The sequence below is a fragment of the Chiloscyllium plagiosum genome, unplaced genomic scaffold, assembly GCF_037043375.1.
Source record: "Chiloscyllium plagiosum isolate Xiang-an unplaced genomic scaffold, Cpla_swu_hap1 HiC_scaffold_19, whole genome shotgun sequence".
In the NCBI taxonomy this organism is placed as follows: Eukaryota; Metazoa; Chordata; class Chondrichthyes; order Orectolobiformes; family Hemiscylliidae; genus Chiloscyllium; species Chiloscyllium plagiosum.
In genome coordinates, this window is record NW_028270157.1 from 43164762 (window position 1) to 43189381 (window position 24620).

Sequence of the window (24620 nt, forward strand, 5' to 3'; positions counted from 1 at the left end):
AAAATTTGAAGTTACCAAAGGAGTTGAGTCGCAGGTAGGTAGGATAGTGAAGAAAGTGTTTGGTATGCTTTCCGTTGTTAGACAGAGCATTGAGTATAGGAGTTGGGAAGTCATGTTACGGTTGTACAAGATATTGGTTAGGCCTCTTTTGGAATATTACGTGCATTTCTAGTCTTCTTCCTATCAGAAGGATGTTGGGAAACTTGAAAGTATTCAGAAAAGATTTACAAGGATGAGCTACAGGGAGAGGCTGAATAGACTAGGGTTCTTTTCCCTGGAGCATTGGAGGCTGATGAATGATCTTATAGAGGTTTATAAAATCATGAGGTGCATGGATAGGGTAAACAGAAAAGGTATTTTCCCTGGGGTGGGGGTGTCCAGAACTAGAAAGCACAGGTTTAGGGTGAGAGGAAAAAAATTTAAGAGAGACCTAAGGGGCAACCTTTTCACACAACGGGTAGGGCATGTATGGAATGATCTGCCAAAGGAAGTTGTGGAGGTTGGTACAATTACAGCATTTAAAAGGCATCTTAAAAGGATGGGTATATGAATAAGAAGGGTTCAGAGAGATATTTGCCAAGTGCTGACAAATGGGATTAGATTAGAGTAGGATATCTGGGCGGCATGGATGAGTTGGACCGAAGGGTCTGTTTCCGTGCTGTACATCTCTATGACTCATAGATTCCTAACTGATAAAGCAATGGATGTTTACTCTAGTTTTTCAGATAAATTATCATCAGATTATAAAATAGTTAAAATTGTGATACTTAATACCAATAAACTTGTTCCTGGAGCTTACTATTGGGTCAGAACAGTTCAGCACACCTGAAATATTTACCTGAACAAGAAACTTATTATTGTTGCTGCAGCACTGATATTCACTGAGCTGGCCATTGCTGCTGTATGGAAGAAAATCGGTTCTACAAAATGCCTGTAACAAAGAAGGTAACTAACTTTTCTGAATGCGGATAGGCAGAAACAACAGTGTTCCTCTTAAACTTGCAATAGAGAACTGCCTCAAGCCTGCATATCCAACTTCCATCCATCACCCCGATCCCCCTCCTACCATTCCCCCACCCACCATTCCCCCACCCACCTCCACACTGGATTGATCTCCAGTTACAAACTTCTGACATTGATTCAGCATTGCAAACTCAAGGTTCGTCAACAACCAATCATGAACACTAGATCCACAAGGTATATACCCATGTAACTGAAGGTCTGTGCAATATCAGCAGTGGCCAGAATTTACTTTGCACTTGAGGTCCAAGGCCAAACATCTCAGGAGTTTGGATCTGAACATTCTGTCTCAGAAGTGCTGAGCCTCCACCTCTCAATAGTCATTTGGACACACTAATTTCTACTGCACTGCCCTTGTATACCATCTGTGTATCAGCACAGTCCATCTCCTCAGTATTGAAAAATGTCTCAGCAAAATGCCAGAAGTCAGTATTTTATGTTGGAGAAATTTTGTTTAAGATTTAAATGAAATATCTTCATTTTAATTGGCAGGATCTATAAATATATTTTCTTTTCCAATATGTAATTTTAAAATATGGGTGTAGGCTTGCTCACTGAGCTGGAAAGTTCATTTTTAAATATAGATATGCATTTCCAATTTAGTTTTAAGTATATAAATGATTATTAAGATTTAAAAAGATGTATGAGTTACACATTTTATGTATATATCAATGATGAAGAAATCGCAAATTCAAGTAAGTAAAGTGAATCAGCTGACAGGAAGTCTACAAATCCAAGATGGTCATTATCTGGTTGGAAGAGTTGAAACATTAATGACGTTCCAGACTAAGCAATTCCAAATGACAGCATTGAAAATGGAATCTACTTTTCCTATTATACTAAAAGGTTCCAAGTCATTTCAACTGTAATCACTCTTCGAAGAAGATTCACTTTCCTTACCTGAATGCTTCGATAAGTCGCTCAACCTTCTGTGCCTCCCCCTGCACTCGAATATGAGCCTGGAACTTCCGCAGAGCTTCATCCAACTCCATGTTAGAAAAATCCATCTCATCAACAACACAACTAGAACAAAGTGTAAGAAATACAGTCAATTGATTCCTCCTTTTGGGGAGTAAATTCCATATTATATACTTAAATAGACCATGGGTCTTGGGTAGCAAGATCAAGCAACTTTACCTCATCAATCATATCTTAAATATTTTTGCAGTAAATTTTTATCTTCATCATGAAAATCATCCACTGTTTCAGACCCATCCACTTTTCAATCCATTGTAATCAATAAAGCCACGTTTTACTGCAGCCTTTAAATCAGATGTGATTTTGAGGGATGCCAGGAAGGTGGCATATCCAGCATACCATGTTGCCAAGGTGAAAACGATGAGAAATATGCCACATAACATTTCTCATATTTTATGTCTCACTACGGTGTTTGAATGGAATTATTGTATACTTCAGGATATGTCAAGTGGCAAAATTGCTAAAGATGACATTGAGTGGCAGTTACCAACGTATTGCCACACCATCGGATATTCTAACGTCAAAGAGGAAGCACAGACCTTCTGATGATTAGTTGCATGGGTATCCTTGGGTTCCTCTCCTAAGTAGCCATTCTTCTACTACCATTCTAAGCAAAGTTTGGAAAGGTTGTTTAACAATTCACAGCCAAGATCTGTTCCCACTCAACATGCAGACACCATCAGGAAAGCTGCTAGATGGTAATCATGAGGTGGAATCATGAAAAGGAATCACATCAAATTTTCGCATCAACTCATCAGTATTGAGATTAGTTGTTCAACAGGTTTCACCAACTTCACCTGATGAAGGGGCGGCGCAGTGAAAGTTTGTGATTTCAAATAAACCTGTTGGACTGTAACTTGGTGTCCTGTGGTTTTGACCTTGCCCACCTCAATCTAACACTGACATCTCCACACCAAGGTTACTGTAGTATCCTATTGCTATCCAGGTTGAGACTAATCAATTGGCAGAGATCTGAAATCACGGCACCTTGTTGGTTGTGTGGCTCAGCTACTCAGTACCAAACTAGTTGAGCTTACAGGCAACTTGCTACTTCATCTTCAAAACAATAAATGTATCAAACAAAGCCACTGTTAACTAAAAGAAAAGACAAACCAACATGATGCAAAATGTTCATTGTCCACATTGTATTACAAATAATGTTAAGCATAAGATGAAGAGATGAATTGAATTATTTTATTTTGGTCTTCTTTGGTCCATAAGCAGTTGGTGTTTTCAATTTCTCTTCCTTCATTTTATAGGCTGCAGTCTAACTCCTGAAGCTCTCCGTTTACTCCCAATTTTTAAATGAACCATAACAAACTCTCTTCAGGATTTAAAATGGAAACATGATTTATTATGCATTCAAACCCGAGTACATGTTGTTGCAATACATATAGAAGCATTCAGGAAGAAAGGAATAAAACAAAAAAGGAATAAAATTTGTTGCGACTTGCCAGGGTAACTCACTAGAAATCAAGACCTGCTATTGCCAGAGTCATCACAAAACTGTAAGCTGTGTTTTAAAAAGAATGAAAAATTCTCAAACTGCCTGATTTTCAGACTGAAGTTTGATAGAAAGTATGGACCAGGTTTTTGTAACAGCAATCACTATTCATTACAGGTCATTAGATTTTTGTCACAGGTCAACAGTTAAACTAAATTAAACATAAATAACTCTACAAATTGATTAGTAAGCTTGTGGAAGATACAAGAATTGAAAAATAGTGAAGCTGTCATCGTTAGACTACAGGAAGATAAAGATGGGCTGGTTATTGTGGAATTCAATCCTGGTAAGTGTGAGATGATGCACTTGGGCAGGACAAACAACATAAGGGAATACATGAGCAACAGTTAGATGCTACGGAGCACCAAGGATCCAAGAGATTCTCATGTACATGTTACACCAGTCACTTAAGGTCCAGGTCAAGTAGATGAAATAGTCAAGAAGGCATGTGAAATGCTTGTATTTATAGGCCTAGGCATAGAGCTTAAGAGCTGGGAGATTGTGCTGGAATTTTCTAAAATGCTGGTGAGGCCACAGCCAGACTATTACATGCAGTCCTGGAATCCACATTAAAGGAGGGAGGTGATTGCACTGGAGAGAGTGCTGAGGAGATTTGTCAATATGTTGCTTGACCTGGAGGGTTTTTGTTATAAAGACACACTAGATAGACTGGGATTATTTTCCTTGGAGCAGCGGAGACTAAGGGACTGATGATGGAGATGGAAAAAATTATAAAGGACATAGATAGGGTAGACAGGAAGGAACATTCCCCCTTGATGGAGGGATTAATGACTAGGAGGGAAGAGATTTAACATAAGGCACCAGACACTTAGAGGGCATGTGAGAAAAACCTAGAAAGTGGTGGAAATATGATTGCCACCCTTACAGGAGGTGGGTTAGGCAGAAACCCTATTACATGTAAGAAGTATTTCAATGTGCACTTGTGATGCTAAGGCATACAAGGCTATGGGCCAAGTGCTGGAAAATGGGATTAGAATAGTTAGGTGTTTCTTGTTAGACTCAATAAGCCAAAGGGCTTTTGTGCTGTAGATCTCTAGGACTCAGAATTAAAACTTAAGTGTGAAAAATTAAATATTAAAATTGAATTTTTTTAAATTTAAAAATTAAACCCCATATAAATACCGCCTTACACAAACACAAACAGAAAAATAAATAGGAAAAAACAATGAGGGCAGAGGGAAAAACATGGAAAACATATTCATAGTTTTTGTACACATGATCTGTTTTTTTGCTAATCAAAAGGTTTCTCCTTGACTTTCCCTTTCCTTACTGGTTTGTAAGAGGCATTCACAACTTGCAGCATTCTACTGAAGAAAAACAAGTTGGTTTTCTTCAGGTTTAAAATGCAGGGAACTGAGGCAGAATTTTCTTTTGACTGCTGCAGACATGTTGGTTTCTCATCTGGTATGCCTAGCATCGCTCTGCCTTGTTCACAGCCCAAGCTGTTCAGCTACCTGACAAACAATTACCTGTTGTTGGCAGGAAGAGGACCGTTCTCATTAAGTCCACAAACTTATCAGCTTCACTTGTAAACAACTCCTCAGATGCAGTTCATCTCCACATTGCTAGAACCCACAGCTTCATCAACAAAGTTCACAATAGATGTTAAATTCCTCTTTGTAAATTCTGGTTTAAAACAGTTCCTTCACATTTCAATCCAGTTTTTAGAAAGTTTTAAAAAAATCATTTTTTATAATACTAGAATAAAGAATAATTTCTAAATCAAATGTATAGATATTATGTGATTTTTGTCCAAGCCCAGAGGGACAGTATCCAGTGGAGGCTCTTGCAGTTGATTGAACTTGCAGGATTCATTTATCATTATGGCTGAAGGCATAGCAATATGAGATTGGTCCAGTTTTCAGGTGAATATAAGAATTCCTCTGGAAACTAAGTGTCAAAAGGGATTTAGGCTAGAGAAAGGCTTACCACAGCTTCCAGCCTTGTTGAGGTATCATCTGTTAGATGTGTAGCAGACTGATTTGATGTTAAGAGCAAATTGCCTCTTACCAAGCTGAAGTGCACCTCTGGAATCCAGTGGTGGGGTGTTCTGTTCATGTGGCATATTGATTTCAGAATAATTCTCAATTCAATAATTAAATTCTATCTCACTGGCCAAGAGATTGTTCAATTATATTCATTCCACTATAGAAAGAATACAACTGGAAAAACTGCAGAAAAGATCTACTAGGATGTTACCTGGACTTGAAAGTTTGAGGTATAAGGAGATTTTGGATAGGCTCTGATTTCTTTTTTTTCCCTGGAGCATTGAAGACTGACAGATGACCTCATAGAAGTCTGTAAAATCATGACAGGCATACATAAGGTAGGTAGCAAACAGCATATCCAAATGGTATTGGAGTCTAAAACTAGTGGGCTCTATCCCTACCTATTGCTTAATCCTTACCCCCTCCCCCATCCTAACTTCTGCATGTAAACCAACATTTTCCTAGCTACCATTAGTTCTGAGGAAGGGTCACCAGATCTGAAATGTTAACTTAGATTTCTCTTCACTAATGCTGCCAGCCATGCTGAGCTTTTCCAGCAATTTTTGTTTTTGTTTCTAAACCAAATGGGCATAGGTTTAAGGTGAGAGGGGAGAGATAGAAAAGGGTCTTGAGGGGCAACTTTCTTTCACACAGAGTGTGATAAGTGTCTGGAATAAGCTGCCAGAGGTAGTGGTGGAGACAAGTACAATTTTGTCATTTAAGAAACATTTGGATGGGTATATGGAGAGGTATGGAGGGACATGGACCAAATGCAGACAAATGGGACTAGATTAATTGTGAAACTAAGTTGGGATGAAGGGCCAGTTTCCATGCTGTAGAGTCATAGAGCCATACAGCATAGAAACTGACCCTTCAGTCCAACCAGTCCATGCCAAAAATAATCCCAAACTAAACTGGTTTTTCTGTGTTTGTAGACTAAAAGGTCCACCTGGTAACTATTGATCTGAATCCTTCCAAAAATTGTGGCAACTTCACAAGATCGTTTGGTGTCACATTTTATTCCAGAGAAGTTAATTTTAAAAACATTGAACAAAAATTGCAAACTTTTCAATGATTTATGGTCTCTCTTCATGACTCATGAATGTGACAGTAATATATAATACCTGTCAGTAATGTATACAAATCGTCAGTTAGTAATAAAGAACTTGACTATTGCTGACTAAGACATATTGAAGATTTCATCTTGCACTAATAACATAGAGAATGCATCAATTAGATCGTGACTGTCAGTTAACTACCAAGCTTTGTTTCAATTTAAACCTCATAAGTTGAAAGCATATCTTTTTCGGTAATATTCAAGTTTCAGTCAGATACACAATAATTCAACCTCAAGGTTAAGATGATACACAAAGTGATCATATTGAATTTTCTGTTGTTTACAATGCCTCTAAAGCTCCATGGAACACTTATAATACCTGCATTCCAAGTTGACTGCTGTTTAATGCTAAAAGTTGGACTACATTTCAGGAGCAGGAATTCATTTCCTATGTGTTGCTTGAGAAAGAATCTTTGGCAGCGTGATTCCTGAGCGCAAAAGTACAGCAGCTTTCTAACTCAGAATGTATAGTGGTATCACCAACGGTTGGCCAGGGCACATCATGAGCATGGATGATGGTCACCAGCCAAAAGATGCACTAAATGGAGAGTTTGATGGTGTCATTAGACTAGTTAGCTAACCAAAACAAGGACTCATGCAAGCTAGATATTATTTCATGTAGGATTAACTTTAATAAGTGAAAACACTCTGTACATCAAAGGTCAAAGTAATTTTCTTATTTCAAGAACTTTTTTTGAGAATTTCTTGAGGCTCCATTTTGATTTTTCATGCTTCTTTTTAGCTTTCAGGGGTTTTTTTTTTCATTCTCACTCACTCCTTTATTAATTGATTTAGTAGTGTAGTAACTTTAACTTTTGTATTTTGTTGGTTTATGAATATTTGGACTCAGAAGCAGATTAAGAAGAATTCATAAATATCCTTAATTATCATAATATCTTCATTATGCTTATAGCGACAACACATAAGAAATGAATTCATTTCTATAGTATTTAAATTGCCTCAAGATGACAGGATAAGTTGGCAGAATGTTTTTTTTTTAAATAACTGACACAAATAATAATAAATAGCTATACACAAAAAGCTATCACCCTAAATGAGGAGTTGTGAGGCCATGGTTAAACAGCAAGTTTCCAAGCCCATGTTTGGTCTGATACCATGACACTACATGAAGACTCTCAGGGTATTCCCTTCTAACTGTACACCACTGTGCCACCATCTCTGGTAGTCTTGTTCTGTAGGAGGAACAGAACACATCCAGGGCAGGTGATGATGTCTGGGATTTTGCCTGTAAGATATTAGAATGGCTCCTAGTTTTGACAGCACTGTCAAGATGTTAATAAGGAGGACTTTGCATTTGTTTCTTATGTCTAAGTCAATGCCCGGTGGTCCATCTAGTTTCACTCCTTTTCTAAGGCTGAGTGGCTTGCTGATGGATTTCAGACAGCAGTCAAGAGTTAACCACATGGCTGTTGGTCTGGAGTCAAATGTAGGCCAGACCAGGTAAGGATGACAGAATCTTTCCCTAAGCAGCATTGGTGAACCAAATGTCTTTTTACAATTGATAATTCACTATTGCATTTCAGATTTATTAACTGACTTAAACTTTTACCATCTATTGTGTTGGGAATCAAACCTATAGTCACACAACATTAGCTTGGGGGGGTCTATATTCCTAGTCCAGTGGCATAACCATTTCACCACTGCCTTCCCAATATACAGCAAAGTCACTTTAAAAATACTGAATCCAGATCTTAGATATGACACAACACAATTTCAATATCATGTACGATTCAATGCCAACTGGATGGCTTGGAAAGGCTTCTCTTCCAATCACTATTCTATTGCATTTCTGCTGACCTATTCTCCATGACACTGTTCACAACATTTGTTCAAAGATATAGTTGATCAATTGACCAATCCCATTAGCACCCATTTTGTGGCCCTGCTGATGAAGACTTTTCTTCACTTCACAAAGCTGCCCATTGTCATCAATATTCTTTTTTTGTTAAATTTTAGGAAAATATATCGACTTAACAGCTTGAAAGGATAATGTTCATGGCTGCCACCATATATAAAAAAAAAATCCATATTGAAAATGATTAATTATTAAGAAATGTCAAGATAGTTGTATCCACCTCTGTAGTGATTGAAGACATGAAAAAAATCTAAGTTGCTGCATACTCATTTAGATATCATGCAAAACCTGGATATAATCTTTGCTGAACTTACAAAAAAAAGCAATTCTGATGAGGATCACAGAACCCTTTCTAAAGCAACTTCAACTTCAGATTAAATAATTATTGTTATAATTGGTTGCACACATATTGCTTTGCCATTCTTTTGCGTAGGAAAGAAGACGTGCTGAATGTAGTGACATTTTAAGGAATAGGTTTGGACCCTTTTTGGCTCAAGATTCTTCCATTAAAGTGGCAGTGCAGTGGGGCTTCTGAGCCCCAGGGTTGTCCACTCCATCCACTTTTCTTATTGTTTCTTTTCTTCTTCTTCTTTCTTCACTCGGTTTTCTTTCCTCATTTAATTTATTTTACTTACCTCTTGGTGAAGAGCTCTGTCATAGTGGTGGTGGGTGAGCCACAGATGGGAGAATTGGAGTGGGGCCCAGCAGGGGGGATTTGGAGTGGGATCCAGCAGGGGGGTATTGGAGTGGGGCCCAGCAGGGTGGAATTGGAGTGGCACCCAACAGGGGGTATTGGTGTAGTACCCAGCAGAGGGAGCTGGAGTGGGCCACAGCAGGGGGGGGGAATTGGAATGGGTCCCAGCAGAGGGTATCAGAGTGGGCCCCAGCAGAGGGAATTGGAATCAGCCCCAGCAGGAAGCAATTGGAATGGGGCCCAGCAGGGAAATGAGTGGGGCCCAGCAGGGGGGATTGGAGTGGGCCCCAGCAGGGGGGATTGGAGTTGGACCCAGATGGGGGGATTGGAGTGGGCAGTATGTGGTGTTGGAGTGGGGTCCATCAGGGGGGATTGGAGTAGGCCCCAGCAGGGGGGAATTGGAATGGGACCCAGCAGGGCAATTGGAATGGGCCCCAGCAGGGCGGAATTGGAGTGGCACCCAACAGAGGGTATTGGTGTAGGACCCAGCAGAGGGGGCTGGAGTGGGCCACAGCAGGGGGGGAATTGGAGTGGGCCCCACCAGAGGGTATCAGAGTGGGCCCCAGCAGAGGGAATTGGAATCAGCCCCAGCAGGAAGCAATTGGAATGGAGCCCAGCAGGGGGGATTGGAGTAGGCCCCAGAGGCAATTGGAGTGGGGCCCAGCAGGGGGCAATTGGAGTTGGGTCCCAATAGCAAGCACTCATGGCAGCGGTGTTGTCGGGTTTGATTTCCAGTGGCTTCTGCGTTATAGAGGCGGTCCTAGCGCCGACTGATGACTGTTGCTGTCGAGGGGATTTGGATTCCCAGCCGTGCATCCAGCGCAGCTTCGTGGAGACCATGGCAGAGGCAAGTTTGGGCCCAGGACGAGACCTGGTGGCATCAGCTGCAGCTGCCTCGGCAAGATGGACCCAAAGCAGACTCCTGATGGCAGTAGAGTCGTGGTTAGGCCAGCGTAGTACCCGGCAGCATGAGTGGAGTCGGCATTGGCAAGGTCTAGTAAGAACTCAGCAGCAAGGGCATTTGTAAAGGCAAGATTTTTTTTTCAAAAATATACTTTATTGATAAATAATTTGATGGTCTGTACAATTGGTCATGCCATACGTATGTAAACATTTACATACAGAGATCAAAACTTATCATTTTTATACAGGTCTGTACATTTTTTGATCATATGCCCATATAATTAGCTGAGGCGTCAGCAGAGCCCAAATGACTGCATGGGCCCCCTGTTCTTCTTTAGGCAGGCAGACTTTACACAGTGGTCTTTCCCCACCGCGCCTTGGCGGCAGCTGCCCCAAGCTTCAGCGCGTCCCTCAACACGTAGTCCTGGACCATGGAATGTGCCAGTCTGCAACACTCAGTCGGGGTCAACTCCTTCAGCTGGAAGATCAGCGGGTTTCGGACCACCCAGAGAGCGTCCTTCAACGAGTTGATGATCCTCCAGGCACAGTTGATGTTCGTCTCGGTGTGCGTCCCGGGGAACAGACCGTAGAGCACGGAGTCCCGCGTCACGGCGCTGCTCGGGACGAACCTCGACAAACACCACTGCATTCCTCTCTAGACCTCCTCTGCATAGGCACATTCCAGAAGGAGGTGTGTGACAGTCTCGTCCCCCCCGCAGCCGCTTCGAGGGCAGCGTGCGGTGCGGCTGAGAGTTCGGGCGTGCATAAAGGATCTCGCAGGCAGAGCCCTTCTCACCACCAGCCAAGCCATGTCTTGGTGCTTGTTGGAAAGTTCTGGCGATGAGGCATTCTGCCAAATGGCTTTGACAGTCTGCTCAGGGAACCGCTCGATAGGATCCGCCCTCTCCTTTTCCCGAAGGGTCTCAAGGACACTACGTGCTGATCACTTCCTAATGGACTTGTGGTCAAAGGTGTTTTTCTTCATAAATTTCTCCACGAAGGACAAGTGATACGGAACGGTCCAACGACTCGGAGCGTTCCGCGGCAGCGAGGCCAGGCCCATCCTTCGCAACACCGGGGACAGGTAGAACCTTAGTACGTAGTGACACTTGGTGTTTGCGTACCGAGGATCCACGCACAGCTTGATGCAGCCACACACAAAGGTGGCCATCAGGGTGAGGGTGGCATTGGGTGTATTTTTTCCCCCGTTGTCCAGATCTTTATACAGTGAGTCCCTTCGGACCCGGTCCATCTTTGACCTCCATATAAACTGGAAGATGGCCCAGGTGACTACAGCAGCACAGGTTCTGGGAATAGGCCAGACCTGTGCCACGTATAATAGCAATGACAGTGCCTCACAGCTGATGACCAGGTTTTTTCCCGCGATGGAGAGCGACCGTAGCTTCCATCTGCCCAGTTTCTGCCTCACTTTGCTGATACGCTCCTCCCAAGACTTGGCGCACGCCCCAGCCCCTCCGAACCAAATACCCAGCACCTTCAGGTGGTCGGTCCTGATGGTGAAGGGGATCGAGGATTGGTCGGCCCAGTTCCCAAAGAGCATGGCCTCGCTCTTGCCTCAGTTTACCTTGGCCCCTGAGGCCCGTTCGAACTGGTCACAAATGCACATGAGTCTGCGCACGGACAGCGGATCCGAGCAGAAAACGGCGACGTCATCCATGTACAGGGAGGCCTTAACCTGCAGCACCCGCTGCCAGGAATAGTCACCCCTCTCAGGCTCACATCCTTCCTGATGGACTCGGCAAATGGCTCTATGCAGCACACAAACAAGGCAGGAGAGAGGGGACAGCCCTGCCTGACTCCAGATCTGACTGGGAAGCTATCTGATTCCCACCCGTTGATTGAGACTGCACTGACAATGTTGGTGTAGAGCAGTCTAATCCAAATGCAGATTCCCTCCCCAAAGCCCATTTTGGAGAGAACATCTCTCATATACGTGTGTGATATCCTGTCAAAGGCTTTCTCCTGGTCCAGGCTGATCAGGCAGGTGTCCAACCCTCTGTCCTGCACGTAGGCGATCGTATCCCTGAGGAGTGCGAGACTCTCAGCGATCTTCCTGCCCGGCACAGCACAGGTTTGGTCAGGGTGAATCACCGACCCTAGAGCAGACCTGACCCGGTTGATGATTACCTTTGACAGAATTTTGTAATCTGCATTCAACAGTGAGATTGGTCTCCAATTTTTGAGTTCCTCCCTCTCCCCCTTCCGCTTGTAGACGAGGGTGATGATGCCTTTCCTCATGGATTCACTCATGGTACCTGCCCGAAGCATACTGACATACACCTCCAGCAGGTCCTGGCCAATCAAGTCCCACAGAACAGAATAGAGCTCGACCGGTAAGCCGTCGCTTCCGGGAGTTTTATTCTTTTCGAAGGACTCGAGGGCCTTGGTCAGCTCGTCCAGAGATAGCGGCTGGTCCAGCCTCTCCCGTGTTCTGGCGTCTAAGACCTCCGTGATAGAGGACAGGAACGACTGGGAGGCCGCGCTGTCGGTCGGCTTCGCGTCATACAGACTGGCGTAGAAGGATTTACTGATCCTCATGACGTCAGCCTGAGATGACGTTAGCGAGCCATCTTCTTCCTTCAGGCTGCTGAGCACAGAGCTCTCTTTGTGCACCTTCTGGAAGAAGAAACGTGAGCACGTCTCGTCCTGCTCCACCGAGCGGACCCTGGACCGGAAGATTATCTTGGAGGCCTCCAAAGCAAATAGCGAGGCTTGCTGGCCCTTCACCTCCTTGAGGTCCTCCGTGACATCCACCCCCATCGTCTGCAGCAGGAGCAGGTTCTGCATACTTTCCTGGAGCTGGGACAGTTTTCCCCACCTCTCTCTCACCTCCTGAATACCTTTGAGGATGAAGAACTTCTTGATGTTCCCTTTTACTGTTTCCCACCAGTTCGCTGGGGACTCAAAGAGGGGCTTCACGGTTCTCCAACCTGCGTAGTCCCTCTTGAGCTCCTCAATGTTTCCCGGGGTCAACAGCTTTGTGTTCAGCTTCCACGTTCCCTTACCAGCCCGCTGCTCGTCCTGTAGGTGACAATCGGCTAGCAGGAGGCAGTGGTCAGAGAAGAACACCGGCTTGACGTCGGTGGATCTGACCGAGAGCGTTCGGGGCAAGATGCCGCCAAAGTGTAGCGACGTTTGTTTCAGAGGCAGCAGTGTGATGAATGGGACTCGTGCCTGGTCACCAGGCCCTTGGCCCATTATGGCGCACTTTACAAGAAGGACTGTAAAGCTGGACACTTACTTTATTTCTCTATTTTTCTGCCTTTATATTCTTTGTTTTGATTTATTTTTCTGTGTTTTGAGATGGTGCCGGAGAGTGGCGACACGATACAACACTTTTTCACCGTATTTTGTAACAAGATACATGTGACAATAAATAAATCAAATCAATGAATTCATGGAAAAAATTGGCAAGAATAAGTTCAGAACCGTGCTGCTATCCATTATTCTACGCTTATTATTATCCTGCTCAAATTAAATCACAGTGTTTGATCCTGCAATTTAGGAGGAAATTTGAAACTAGACCACCATTGGTGAAGCTGACAGAATTCAGAGAACTGTTGCCTTCATAACCTGCCAATTTTATTCTCAATTGAGTGTTGAGTTACAAATTATATATTTTCCTGCAATTGTAATTCCTGAGTCGACTGTTTGGAGGGTAAAGGAGAGGTGAGGGAATGGAGGTTGAAACTGAGTAAATGGCAGATCAATTGTTCTGCTTTCACTCTATGTTAAACCATTCCAGTACTTACTTGCACTGCCTGGGGTGAAATATTTACATCTGCATCATAGAAGAGCATTGCTCAGTCAGAAAGATAAACCCACAACCTTATCAGCTCCAAACAAAATAAAATCAAATGTTATCCTTCAGATCACTTTGACTTAACCCAGTGTGTGTGACCTATTTCTCTCCATCTGCAGGATTTCTGTGGTTCACTGGGACCTCAGCTTAGAGCAAAAAGCTTGCTGTAATGAGTTGCTGATTCCAACTCATGAAAAACATAGTAAATGAGAAAAGGCAGTGATCTGAAAAACACTAAAAGCTTGAAAAGACAAGAACAGCAGACAACTAAAGGACAGAAGTCTTGGTTTTTAAGTTCATAAAAAATATTAATTTTAGCTTCCCTTCATTATTTAGACAGAATTTTAGATGTAAGGCAATTTTTATTTCAGCATTTCTAAGCTCTAGTCGTGTGTAATTCTGTAAATGATTCATGTTGATGCCTCACTACTAAAACCTGCCTGAAATGCTGATGCAAAAACTTATTGTTTTGAAGTCCTGTGTCATTAAATCTATGGGGATTTGATTTCCTCTGGCAGCAGATTAAACTGTATTTGAATGAAATTCCTTTTGTTCACTTTTAATGCAGTTGGCAACCTATTTAAATCCATCACATCTAAACATCACATCAATGGCTGGGTTAGCATCAAGCTTCAAGACCTTTCCTACAATTTCCTACAACTTTTAGACTCTTGGATCAGAAATATATCTAAGTCCTGATGAGAGTGAACTGTGGGAGGAAACATATCAGTTGCACAAAGGTTGAGAATATTATGAAATGTGTGTGCGTGGTCATCTATCCACTGCACTTTTTGCCTCTAAGTGACCTTACCAGAGGCCGATTGAGAGATGCATCAGCTATTAAGTATCCACTCAACAGCAATTTTAGATACTACCAGGATCTTACCAACATGCACCCCACACCCCTCACTAAAACTTGAAGCTTGAAAGAGGCTTGAAAGTGGCAGGCTGAGGAGCAGACAGGAGTGGGGTAAAGATGGAGTAAGAGTGCTCTTTTCAATTTTCCAGAGCCATAGCTCTGCTTAAAGGTCTTTAGCCAGTGTCCTTCTGGAGTGGCACTGTCCATTTCTCCCAATGAGTCTGCCTGCTGCCCAGAGCTTCAGATATTTATACTAGCCCTCCTGCCTATGCAGTGCACTTAATGTCCTTAATTGGATGGCATTCCCAATGGCAGTTAACATGCTGCCTCCAGGCTGGTTACACAAGCCACCAGACCACATAAACTGCAGAACTACAAACTGGTGTTGTTGTTGCCATAACTATCTGAAAATGAATAGAGAAACAAAACAATGACCATCTTTTTCCATTATGATAGATGAAAAAAGGCAAATCAAGCACTGTAATTACAGTTAACATTAATCTGTGTATTCTGTAAATATCCTTACAGATGTTAAAAAATTATTTTCATTTTAGCTCCTTATAACTAATGACACATGCATTCTACGAACTTGAGATATATTCTAACCAAAGTTGAAAAGGTGTTGAACAGCCTGCTAATCAATTCTTCCATTAATATCTCTACTATGTGAATTTAAATGTAGTTCTCTAAGTTCTGTGCAAAAGACTGGAAGAAAGCAGTTACAGCAAGCTTAAACCACAGTTTCAACTTTCAATAATTGATGCCAAAAATGTCACTGTTTCAGCAGTAAACCAGGATAAGAATGCTCATGAGTTTGCATACTTTGAGTTCTGATCTTACACATGTTTATCTGAGAAGACAGGAAAAAAGGTAAATTGGTCATTCTTATTTATTGGTAATTGTGGCACAAACAAGGAGTTATGGCACAAGATGGAGGTAAACAGATTAAATCGAAGTGGACAAATAAGTCTCTATCCCTGAAACTCTCCAAAGATGTTGCTGTGTTAAAAATAGAAGCAGGCTTGCTTTTCTTTTCCTGTCTTTGATAATGCAGACTGGCAGCTCTATTTGAAACGAAGTCACAATCTCCTGGAGGCAACAGCACCTTTGAACAGCCACTGCTAATCCAGAACATATTATTGTGCTTTGGTGAGTTTTAGTAACCTTTAAACTGAGAGGATTGACTAAATCAAAGTTGACATTTCTTCAACTTGTTCATTAATCAGTATTAACTGTGGCAAACAGATTATTAAGGACTTAGTTAGGCCCCAAACTACTCAGATGACAATGATAAACAGTCCTCTTGGCCTATTTTATGATTTAAAATTTGATTAGAATGAATCATTAATTAATTTTAAACTTTTGGCTTTGAAATTCTGTGGTGGCTGTGCCAGTCTTCAACTGTAACTCTGGTGACAGACTCAAAGGAATCCTCCTTTGATTAGTTAAATGAGTCCTTCCATTCAGACTTGAATGTGTTGTCGTAATGCCAGGAACAAAAGTCATTATCCCGGCCACGCACAAAGATCATATTCGTGGTTTCTTCACATTTAATGTGCTCACGCTTGGCTTCTCTCAGTGTATTTATGCTGTTTGTTCATGAACTCTTTCCAAAAAGATCCTGACTGTCTTTCTACTAGAGTCAGAACCTTCTCCTTTGAAATCGAGTCATGTCTGTGGATATGCCCTTCATACAAATCTCCAGATTATGATATAATGCCTGCTTCTCTCATCCTAAAGAACAGTCCACATCCTCACTATTTAACCATAAATTTCCCGCTCCTCATTGTTCTAACCACATTATGATTCTTTACCCCTCTTCCAGCTTAATGAGGACCATGATGAGAGAAAGCTAAAATGGCTGGCACGGAGAATGATTTGAGAATAGTACAAAAAGGCAGGTTCTATCAGAGAATCAGACTGAGATACCTATCAGGCAGAAGTGGGAACAGCAGATGCTGGAAATTAGTCAAGATTAGAGTGGTGCTGGAAAAGCACAGCAGGTCAGGCAGCTTCCAAGGAGCAGGAAAATCTACCTACTACTTAGCCACTGAGTATGTCCAGCAACTATGAAAGGAGGGTGGGTCAGGATGAGTGACCTCGGATCAGGTATACTGGGGGAGAGTCAGGTACAGTGTAGGATACAATCTGTATCAGTTTCAGGTTGAGGCAGGAGGGGGTGCCGTTCAGTCAGGTGGAGGGAGGCATTGGATCAGGATTAGGGGGTGTCAAGGTCAGGTTTGGGGAAATGACAGGTTGGATCAGGCTGTTTTTCATTTCGGGAACTCCATTAGGTCCTCCATGTGCAGGGGCTGTTAGGTAGAATGTCAGGTTTTATTGGAGGGGTGGAGTGGTTGTCGGGTCAGGCGTGTGTCAGGTTTTATTGGGGGCATGTTGGGTCGGGGTGTCTGTCAGGTTTTATTGGGGGGGTGATGTCAGGTTGGGGGGGGAGCTGTATCAGGTTTTATCTGATGGGGAATGTTGTGTCGGGAGGGTGTCAGGTTTCATCAGGGGGGTGGATGTCAGGTCAGGGATATCAGGTTTTATCGGTCAGGGGTGTGTCAGGTTAGGGGGAGGTGAGAGATATGTTTGAGTTCGGGGCTTGGTCAATTTTGGTAGGTTGAGCCAGGGAGTAGGGTGAAAGGATTTGTCTGTTTCTCTTGGACACAGTTAGTGTTGGGAAGCTCTCCTGTGTGAAGCTGTCCAAGCTCCAGTTTGTATTTTCTGCTTAAAAGACAGACTTTGCTGAAATTTTGAATAACATCAACAAGATGGCCCAATATTCAAAGGTACTTCAAGCACTGCAACTGGCTGTCATCATTCAAGAGAAATGATTCTTTGTATTGCTCTGATCTTTGATAATTCACCTTTACAATACAGCTTATATTACAATCTAATGCGATTCCCGTCTCAGGCGACGGGAATCTAGTTCGATTCCCGTCTCAGGCGACTGTGTGGAGTTTGCACATTCTCTTGGACTTGTTGGGCTGAAGGGCCTGTTTCCACACTGTAGGGAATCTATCTAATCAAACTCTGGTCCTAAACACAAGAAGATTGTCCCTAAGATAGATAAGGTTAGAAGTCACACAATACCATCGCAAACTTTCAGAGTGTTGTTCCTTCATCAGTGCTCTAAAAGCTTCTGATTTCAAATAAATCTGTCGGACTACAGCTTGGTGTCATGTGATCTTCTGCCTAGGAACCCTCCAACCACAAGGGATGAACTCGGATTTCACCAGTTTCCTCATTTCCCCCCCTCCCCCCACTTTGTCTCAGTCAAATCCATCGAACTCAGCACCGCCTTCCTAACCTGCAATCTTCTTCCTGACCTCTCCGCCCCCACCCCAGTCTGACCTATCACCCTCACCTTGACCTCTTTCCACCTATCGCATTTCCGACGCCCCTCCCCCAAGTCCCTCCTCCCTACCTTTTATCTTAGCCTGCTGGACACACTTTCCTCATTCCTGAAGAAGGGCTTATGCCCAAAACGTCGATTCTCCTGTTCCCTGGATGCTGCCTGACCTGCTGCGCTTTTCCAGCAAAACATTTTCAGCAGTCATGTGATTCTGACCTTGTCCACCCCAGTCCAACACCAGAACCTCCACATCATGTCTATGATGATTCGGAGATGCCGGTGTTGGATTGGGGTGTACAAAGTTAAAAATCACACCACACCAGGTTATAGTCCAACAGGTTTAATTGGAAGCTAGTGTGCTTCCAATTAAACCTGTTGGACTATAACCTGGTGTTGTGTGATTTTTAACTATATCTATGATGGATACTCATTTTAAAGAATACATGCTCCCTTTAAGTACATGATGTTTAAGTGGAACTGTTTTCTGTATTGTTCCAATACAGTTTTTTCAGAATGCCCCATCCCCACATTCCAGAACCCTATGTAAGTGCTATGACTGGTATGTTGCTTTTTTTCCAGCAGCAATTTTTCTGCTTTTAAATTTTTATTTAAAAGCCTTTTGTGCCTCTCCCCAGAACAGCTCATCTGTCACATTGCACTTTGAATGGCTTTTGCTTTGCTGCGGCTGCACCTATCGAAATACTCATATCGGCATGAGGCATTGTAAAAGCAATTTTAACTATTTATGAAGATTGCAATATTTCCTGGATTATGAAACAGATGATCTTTTTCACCAAGGCTTTACTTTTTTAATTTTCTACTGGATCTGTGGGGGTCATATTGAATTATTGGTCTCTTGGTCTGTGAGCTGTTAAAAAGAACGTGGGGTGATGGGTGCATGAGGAACAGGTTATCACTACTCACTCCAAAACATCCCTATTGAATTGCTTTTTGCTGTTGCCCAGAAACTCTCCAATCATCTGCCGGCTCAATCCTTTTCGCTGCAGTAGGAAATGGGCAACTCCAATTGCTGTGTCAGGGATGAATCCACGGGCGATCAGGAACTGAATTCCTTTGTCAGGATTTCTGAAAAATAAAAGAAAATGGAAAATGAAATAATTTTGAAGGAAACTAACAGAAGGCAACATACAAGGATTCAAAGATACACTAATGTGATGGCTGATTTTCTGAATGCACACCAGAAACAGGAAATCACACCTCTGCTGGTCAAACATATCAAGAAATCAAAAATGAGCATTTACAACGTGCCTTTAACATAACAAAAGGCATCCCAAGGATCTTCACAGGATTGCTATCAGACAAAGCTTGACATTGAATCACAGAGATATTAAACAGGTGACCAAAAGCTTAGATAAAGAGGTACATATTAAAAAGTGTTTTCATGTCAGAAATAAAGAGAAAGAGATGTGGAAGAGGTTTAGAGAGGGAACTTCAGAACCTGAGCCTCAGCAGCTCACCATGCAGCCACCAGTATCAAAATGGAAATCAGCATGCACAAGAGGTCAGATTTGCAGGTGATCTTGAACAGTTGTAGATTTTGAAAAGGAGAAGAGGTTGCATGGAAGCTATATTTTAAAAATGAGAATTTTAAGATCAAAGCACTGTCAGGCTGGAAACCAAAGTTGCCCACTGTCAGGGGACATGAGTGAATGGAACTTGGTCTGACTTAAGATTTTTCATCCATTGAAATCAACACATGAAAGGTTGTGCACGTCTGATGTGCAATTTCAGCTGCAGTGTGAGCCTAAAATCCTCAGTAGCTCGAGATGGTAGTGGACCAGTTATACTCCTGGACTAGTCGTCCAGAATCCAGGAGTAATGACCCAGAGATCTAAGTTTAAATCCTACCGTAGCAACTTGAGAATTTTATTTCAGTTAATTAAATAATTCTGGAATAAAAAGCTAGATCAAGTAACTAGCAGATTGTCATAAAACTCCAGCTGGATTACTAATACTCCTCTACCATCACTACCCGGTCTGGTTTACATGTGACTCCCATCCGCTTACTCCTAACTGCCCTTTGAAATTCCCCAAAGGCAAAAGGATGAATAATAAATGCAGATGTTGCAAGCAATGCCTACATCCTGTGAAGGGATGAAGACCTGAACAGATAGAAATGTGTTAAGTTTCAGAAAATAAATAATTATTTTGCTGCATCACCACAACAGCTGATAATAAGGTTGTTGCAATGTACACCAGTAAAAGTATTTAACAGTATACAGCCACTCATGCCTAAAGACCCCCTGCACAATTTTCAACACTGCTTTCAGCAGAGGCCATTTTTAGCTCTTCTCTCTTCGGTCCTGGTCCACAGCTGGAAAGCACTAATGCAAAATGTTACTTTTCCTGCAAAAGTATTGGCGATGCTATAACATTCACTATATTATTTAATTGTTGATTTAATTTACAAAACATAACACCAAACCAAGTCTATACAAATGAGCTAACACAAGAATAAATTCAAAGTTTGTGCGAAGATTTGTAGCTCGGGTACCCATTGTTGTGGTTCTGTTCGCCGAGCTGGAAGTTTTTGTTGCAAACGTTTCGTCCCCTGGCTAGGCGACATCATCAGTGCTTGGGAGCCTCCTGCAAAGCGCTTCTTTGATGTTTCCTCCGGTGTTTATAGTGGTCTGTCCCTGCCGCTTCCGGTTGTCAGTTTCAGCTGTCCGCTGTAGTGGTTGATATATTGGGTCCAGGTCGATGTGTTTGTTGATGGAGTTTGTGGACGAAGGACCTGATACCCAACATGAGCAAAACTAATGTAGTGTACAAAATACCATGCAAGGACTGCACAAAACACTATATAGGACAAACAGGAAGACAGCTAACAATCCGCATACATGAACATCAACTAGCCACGAAACGACACGACTAGCTATCCTTAGTAGCCACACACGCAGACAACAAGCAACATGAATTCGACTGGGACAACACTACTATCATAGGGCAAGCCAGGGAATTCCTAGAGGCATGGCATTCATCCACAAACTCCATCAACAAACACATCGACCTGGACCCAATATACCAACCACTACAGCGGACAGCTGAAACTGACAACTGGAAGCGGCAGGGACAGACCACTATAAACACCGGAGGAAACATCAAAGAAGCGCTTCGCAGGAGGCTCCCAAGCACTGATAATGTCGCCTAGCCAGGGGACGAAACGTTTGCAACAAAAACTTCCAGCTCGGCGAACAGAACCACAACAACAAGAATAAATTAAAATGAAGAAACCATTTGTAATGTTTGTTATTCTGTTATGTGCTGCTAAAGCTTTAACAAGATACAATTCCAAATCCTGGGCCAATAAGGACCCAGGGAGATAGTGAGAAAAGAGATCAATCTGTGGCTGGTACAGTTGAGAACAGAAGCGAGTCAAACAGTCAGGGCAGGCAGGGACAAGGTAACACTAATAAATTAAACTGCATTTATTTCAATGCAAAGGGCCTAACAGGGAAGGCAGATGAACTCAGGGCATGGTTAGTAACATAGAACATAGAACATAGAAGAATACAGCGCAGTACAGGCCCTTTGGCCCTCGATGTTGCACCGATCCAAGCCCACCTAACCTATACTAACCCACTATCCTCCATATACCTATCCAATGCCCGCTTAAATGCCCATAAAGAGGGAGAGTCCACCACTGCTACTGGCAGGGCATTCCATGAACTTACGACTCGCTGAGTGAAGAACCTACCCCTAACTTCAGTCCTATATCTACCCCCCCTTAATTTAAAGCTATGCCCCCTTGTAATACCCGACTCCATACGCGGGAAAAGGTTCACACTGTCAACCCTATCTAACCCCCTAATCATCTTGTACACCTCAATCAAGTCACCCCTAAACCTTCTTTTCTCTAATGAAAACAGCCCCAAGTGTCTCAGTCTTTCCTCATACGATCTTCCTTCCATACCAGGCAACATCCTGGTAAACCTCCTCTGCACCCGTTCCAGTGCCTCCACATCCTTCCTATAGTATGGCGACCAAAACTGCACACAATATTCCAGATGCGGCCACACCAGAGTCTTATACAACTGCATCATGACCTCAGGACTCCGGAACTCAATTCCTCTACCAATAAAAGCCAGTACGCCATATGCCTTCCTCACCGCACTATTTACCTGGGTGGCAACTTTCAGAGATCTGTGTACATGGACACCAAGATCCCTCTGCTCATCCACACTACCAAGTATCCGACCATTAGCCCAGTACCCCATCTTTTTGTTATTCTTCCCAAAGTGAATCACCTCACACTTAGCTACATTGAATTCCATTTGCCACCTTTCTGCCCAGCTCTGCAGCTTCTCTATATCCTGCTGTAACCTGCCACATCCTTCCTCACTGTCAACAACTCCTCCGACTTTCGTATCATGGGACTGGGATATCATAGCAATTATAGAAAATGGCTCAAGAATGGGCAGGACTGGCAGCTTAATGTTCCAGGATACAAATGCTACAGGAAGGACAGAAAGGGAGGCAAGAGAGGAGGGGGAGTGGCATTTTTTGATAAGGGATAGTATTACAGCTGTGCTGAGGGAGGATATTCCTGGAAATACATCCAGGGAAGTTATTTGGGTGGAACCGAGAAATAAAAAAGAGATGATCACCTTATTGGGATTGTGTTATAGACCCCCTAATAGCCAGAGGGAAATTAAGAAACAAACTTGTAAGGAGATCTCAGCTATCTGTAAGAATAATTGGGTGGTTATGGTAGGGGATTTTAACCAATGGGCTGAGAAATGGCAGATGGAGTTTAATTCAGATAAGTGTGAGGTGTTGCATTTTGGGAAAGCAAGTCTTAGCAGAACTTATACACTTAATGCTTGTTATTCTGTTATGTGCTGCTGAACAAAGACCTTGGAGTGCAGGTTCATAGCCCCTTGAAAGTGGAGTTGCAGGTGGATAGGATAGTGAAGAAGGCGTTTGGTATGCTTTCTTGTATTGGTCAGAGTATTGAGTACAGGAGTTGGGAGGTCATGTTGCGGCTCTAAAGGACATTGGTTAGGCCATTGTTGGAATATTGCGTGCAATTCTAGTCTCCTTTCTATTGCAAATATGTTGTGAAACTTCAAAGGGTTCAGAAAAGATTTACAAGGATGTTGCCAGGGTTGGAGGATTTAAGCTGTAGGGCGAGGCTGAACAGGCTGGGGCTGGTTTCCCTGGAGTGTCGGAGGCTGAGGGGTGACCTTATAGAGGTTTACAAAATTATGAGGGACATGGATAGGGTAAATAGACAAAGTCTTTTCCCTGGGGTCGGGGAGTCCAGAACTAGAGGGCATAGTTTTAGGGTGAGAGGGGAAAAGATATATGGGGCAACCTTTTCATACAGAGAGTAGTGGAGGCTGGTACTATTGCAACATTTAAGAGGCATTTGGATGGGTATATGAATAGGAAGAGTTTGGAGGGATATGGGTGGTGCTGGAAAAGCACAGCAGTTCAGGCAGCATCCAAGTAGCAGGAAAATTGATGCTTCGGGCAAAAGCCCTTCACCAGGAATGATGAAGGACTTTTGCCCAAAACGTCGATTTTCCTGCTCCTTGAATGCTGCCTGAACTGTTGTGCTTTTCCAGCACCACTCTAATCTAGAATCTGGTTTCCAGCATCTGCAGTCCTTGTTTTTACCTTGGAGGGATATGGGCCGGTTGCTGGCAGGTGGGACTAGATTGGGTTGGAATATCTGGTCGGCATGGATGGGTTGGACCGAAGAGTCTGTTTCCATGCTGTACATCTCTATAGCTCTAATAAAACTCTTCTGGAGCACACATTCAATTTATTTTGTTCCAGGTTCTATGCAAGGTCTGCAAAGGGTCGATTGTCTCTGAATTCAGTCAGGGAGGAGTGGAAGCTATCCAGCACAAAGCTGGTCAGAGGAGAATCATACTGCTTCAACCAAAGAGATGCAAAGAGTAAGTAGCCAGAGTAATAAGTACTAACAGCACCACATGAGGCAGAGCAAGTTAATAGCACAAAAGATTAAATAGTCTTACCAGGGCAGTTGAGGATAACAGCAGTAAGTGTACTATACAGTACACTAAATTCTCAGCCATTTGCAGTCAGATGCCCTTAATCCATGTTTAAATAATTAAATAGGTCAGGATTACAGGAATAGGAAATTTAACCAGGGCTGATCTGTATCTTAACTGCATTTATTCATCTTGGTTTTGTATTTCTAGAATAATAGAGATGTACAGCACAGAAACAGACCTTTTGGTCCAACTCGTCCATACCGACCAGATATCCTAAATTAATCTAGTCCCATTTGTCAGCATTTGGATAACCCTTCCTATTCATGTACCCACCCAAATGCCTTTTAAATGCTGTAATTACACCAGCCTCCACCACCTCCTCTGGCAACTCGTTCCACACACACAATACACTCTGTGTACAAACGTTCACTTTTGGGCCCTTTAAAATCATTCCCTTCTCACCTTAAACTTATGTCCTCTAGTTTTGGACTCCCC

At 42.8% G+C, this 24620-nt stretch overlaps 1 protein-coding gene across 6 annotated transcripts in view; it reads right to left on the reverse strand.

The window, feature by feature from the left end:
* LOC122559430 (IQ motif and SEC7 domain-containing protein 3-like) overlaps window positions 1-24620 on the reverse strand; it is a 279735-nt gene that overhangs the window by 204741 nt on the left and 50374 nt on the right. For all 6 annotated transcript variants that reach the window (XM_087997260.1, XM_087997259.1, XM_087997258.1 and 3 more), the window contains exons 3-4: window positions 19063-19224; window positions 1921-2043 (exon numbers count right to left, since the gene is read on the reverse strand). In XM_087997260.1, coding sequence (XP_087853386.1) covers window positions 1921-2043; window positions 19063-19224 — 285 coding nt within the window. The remainder of the gene's footprint in view (window positions 1-1920; window positions 2044-19062; window positions 19225-24620) is intronic.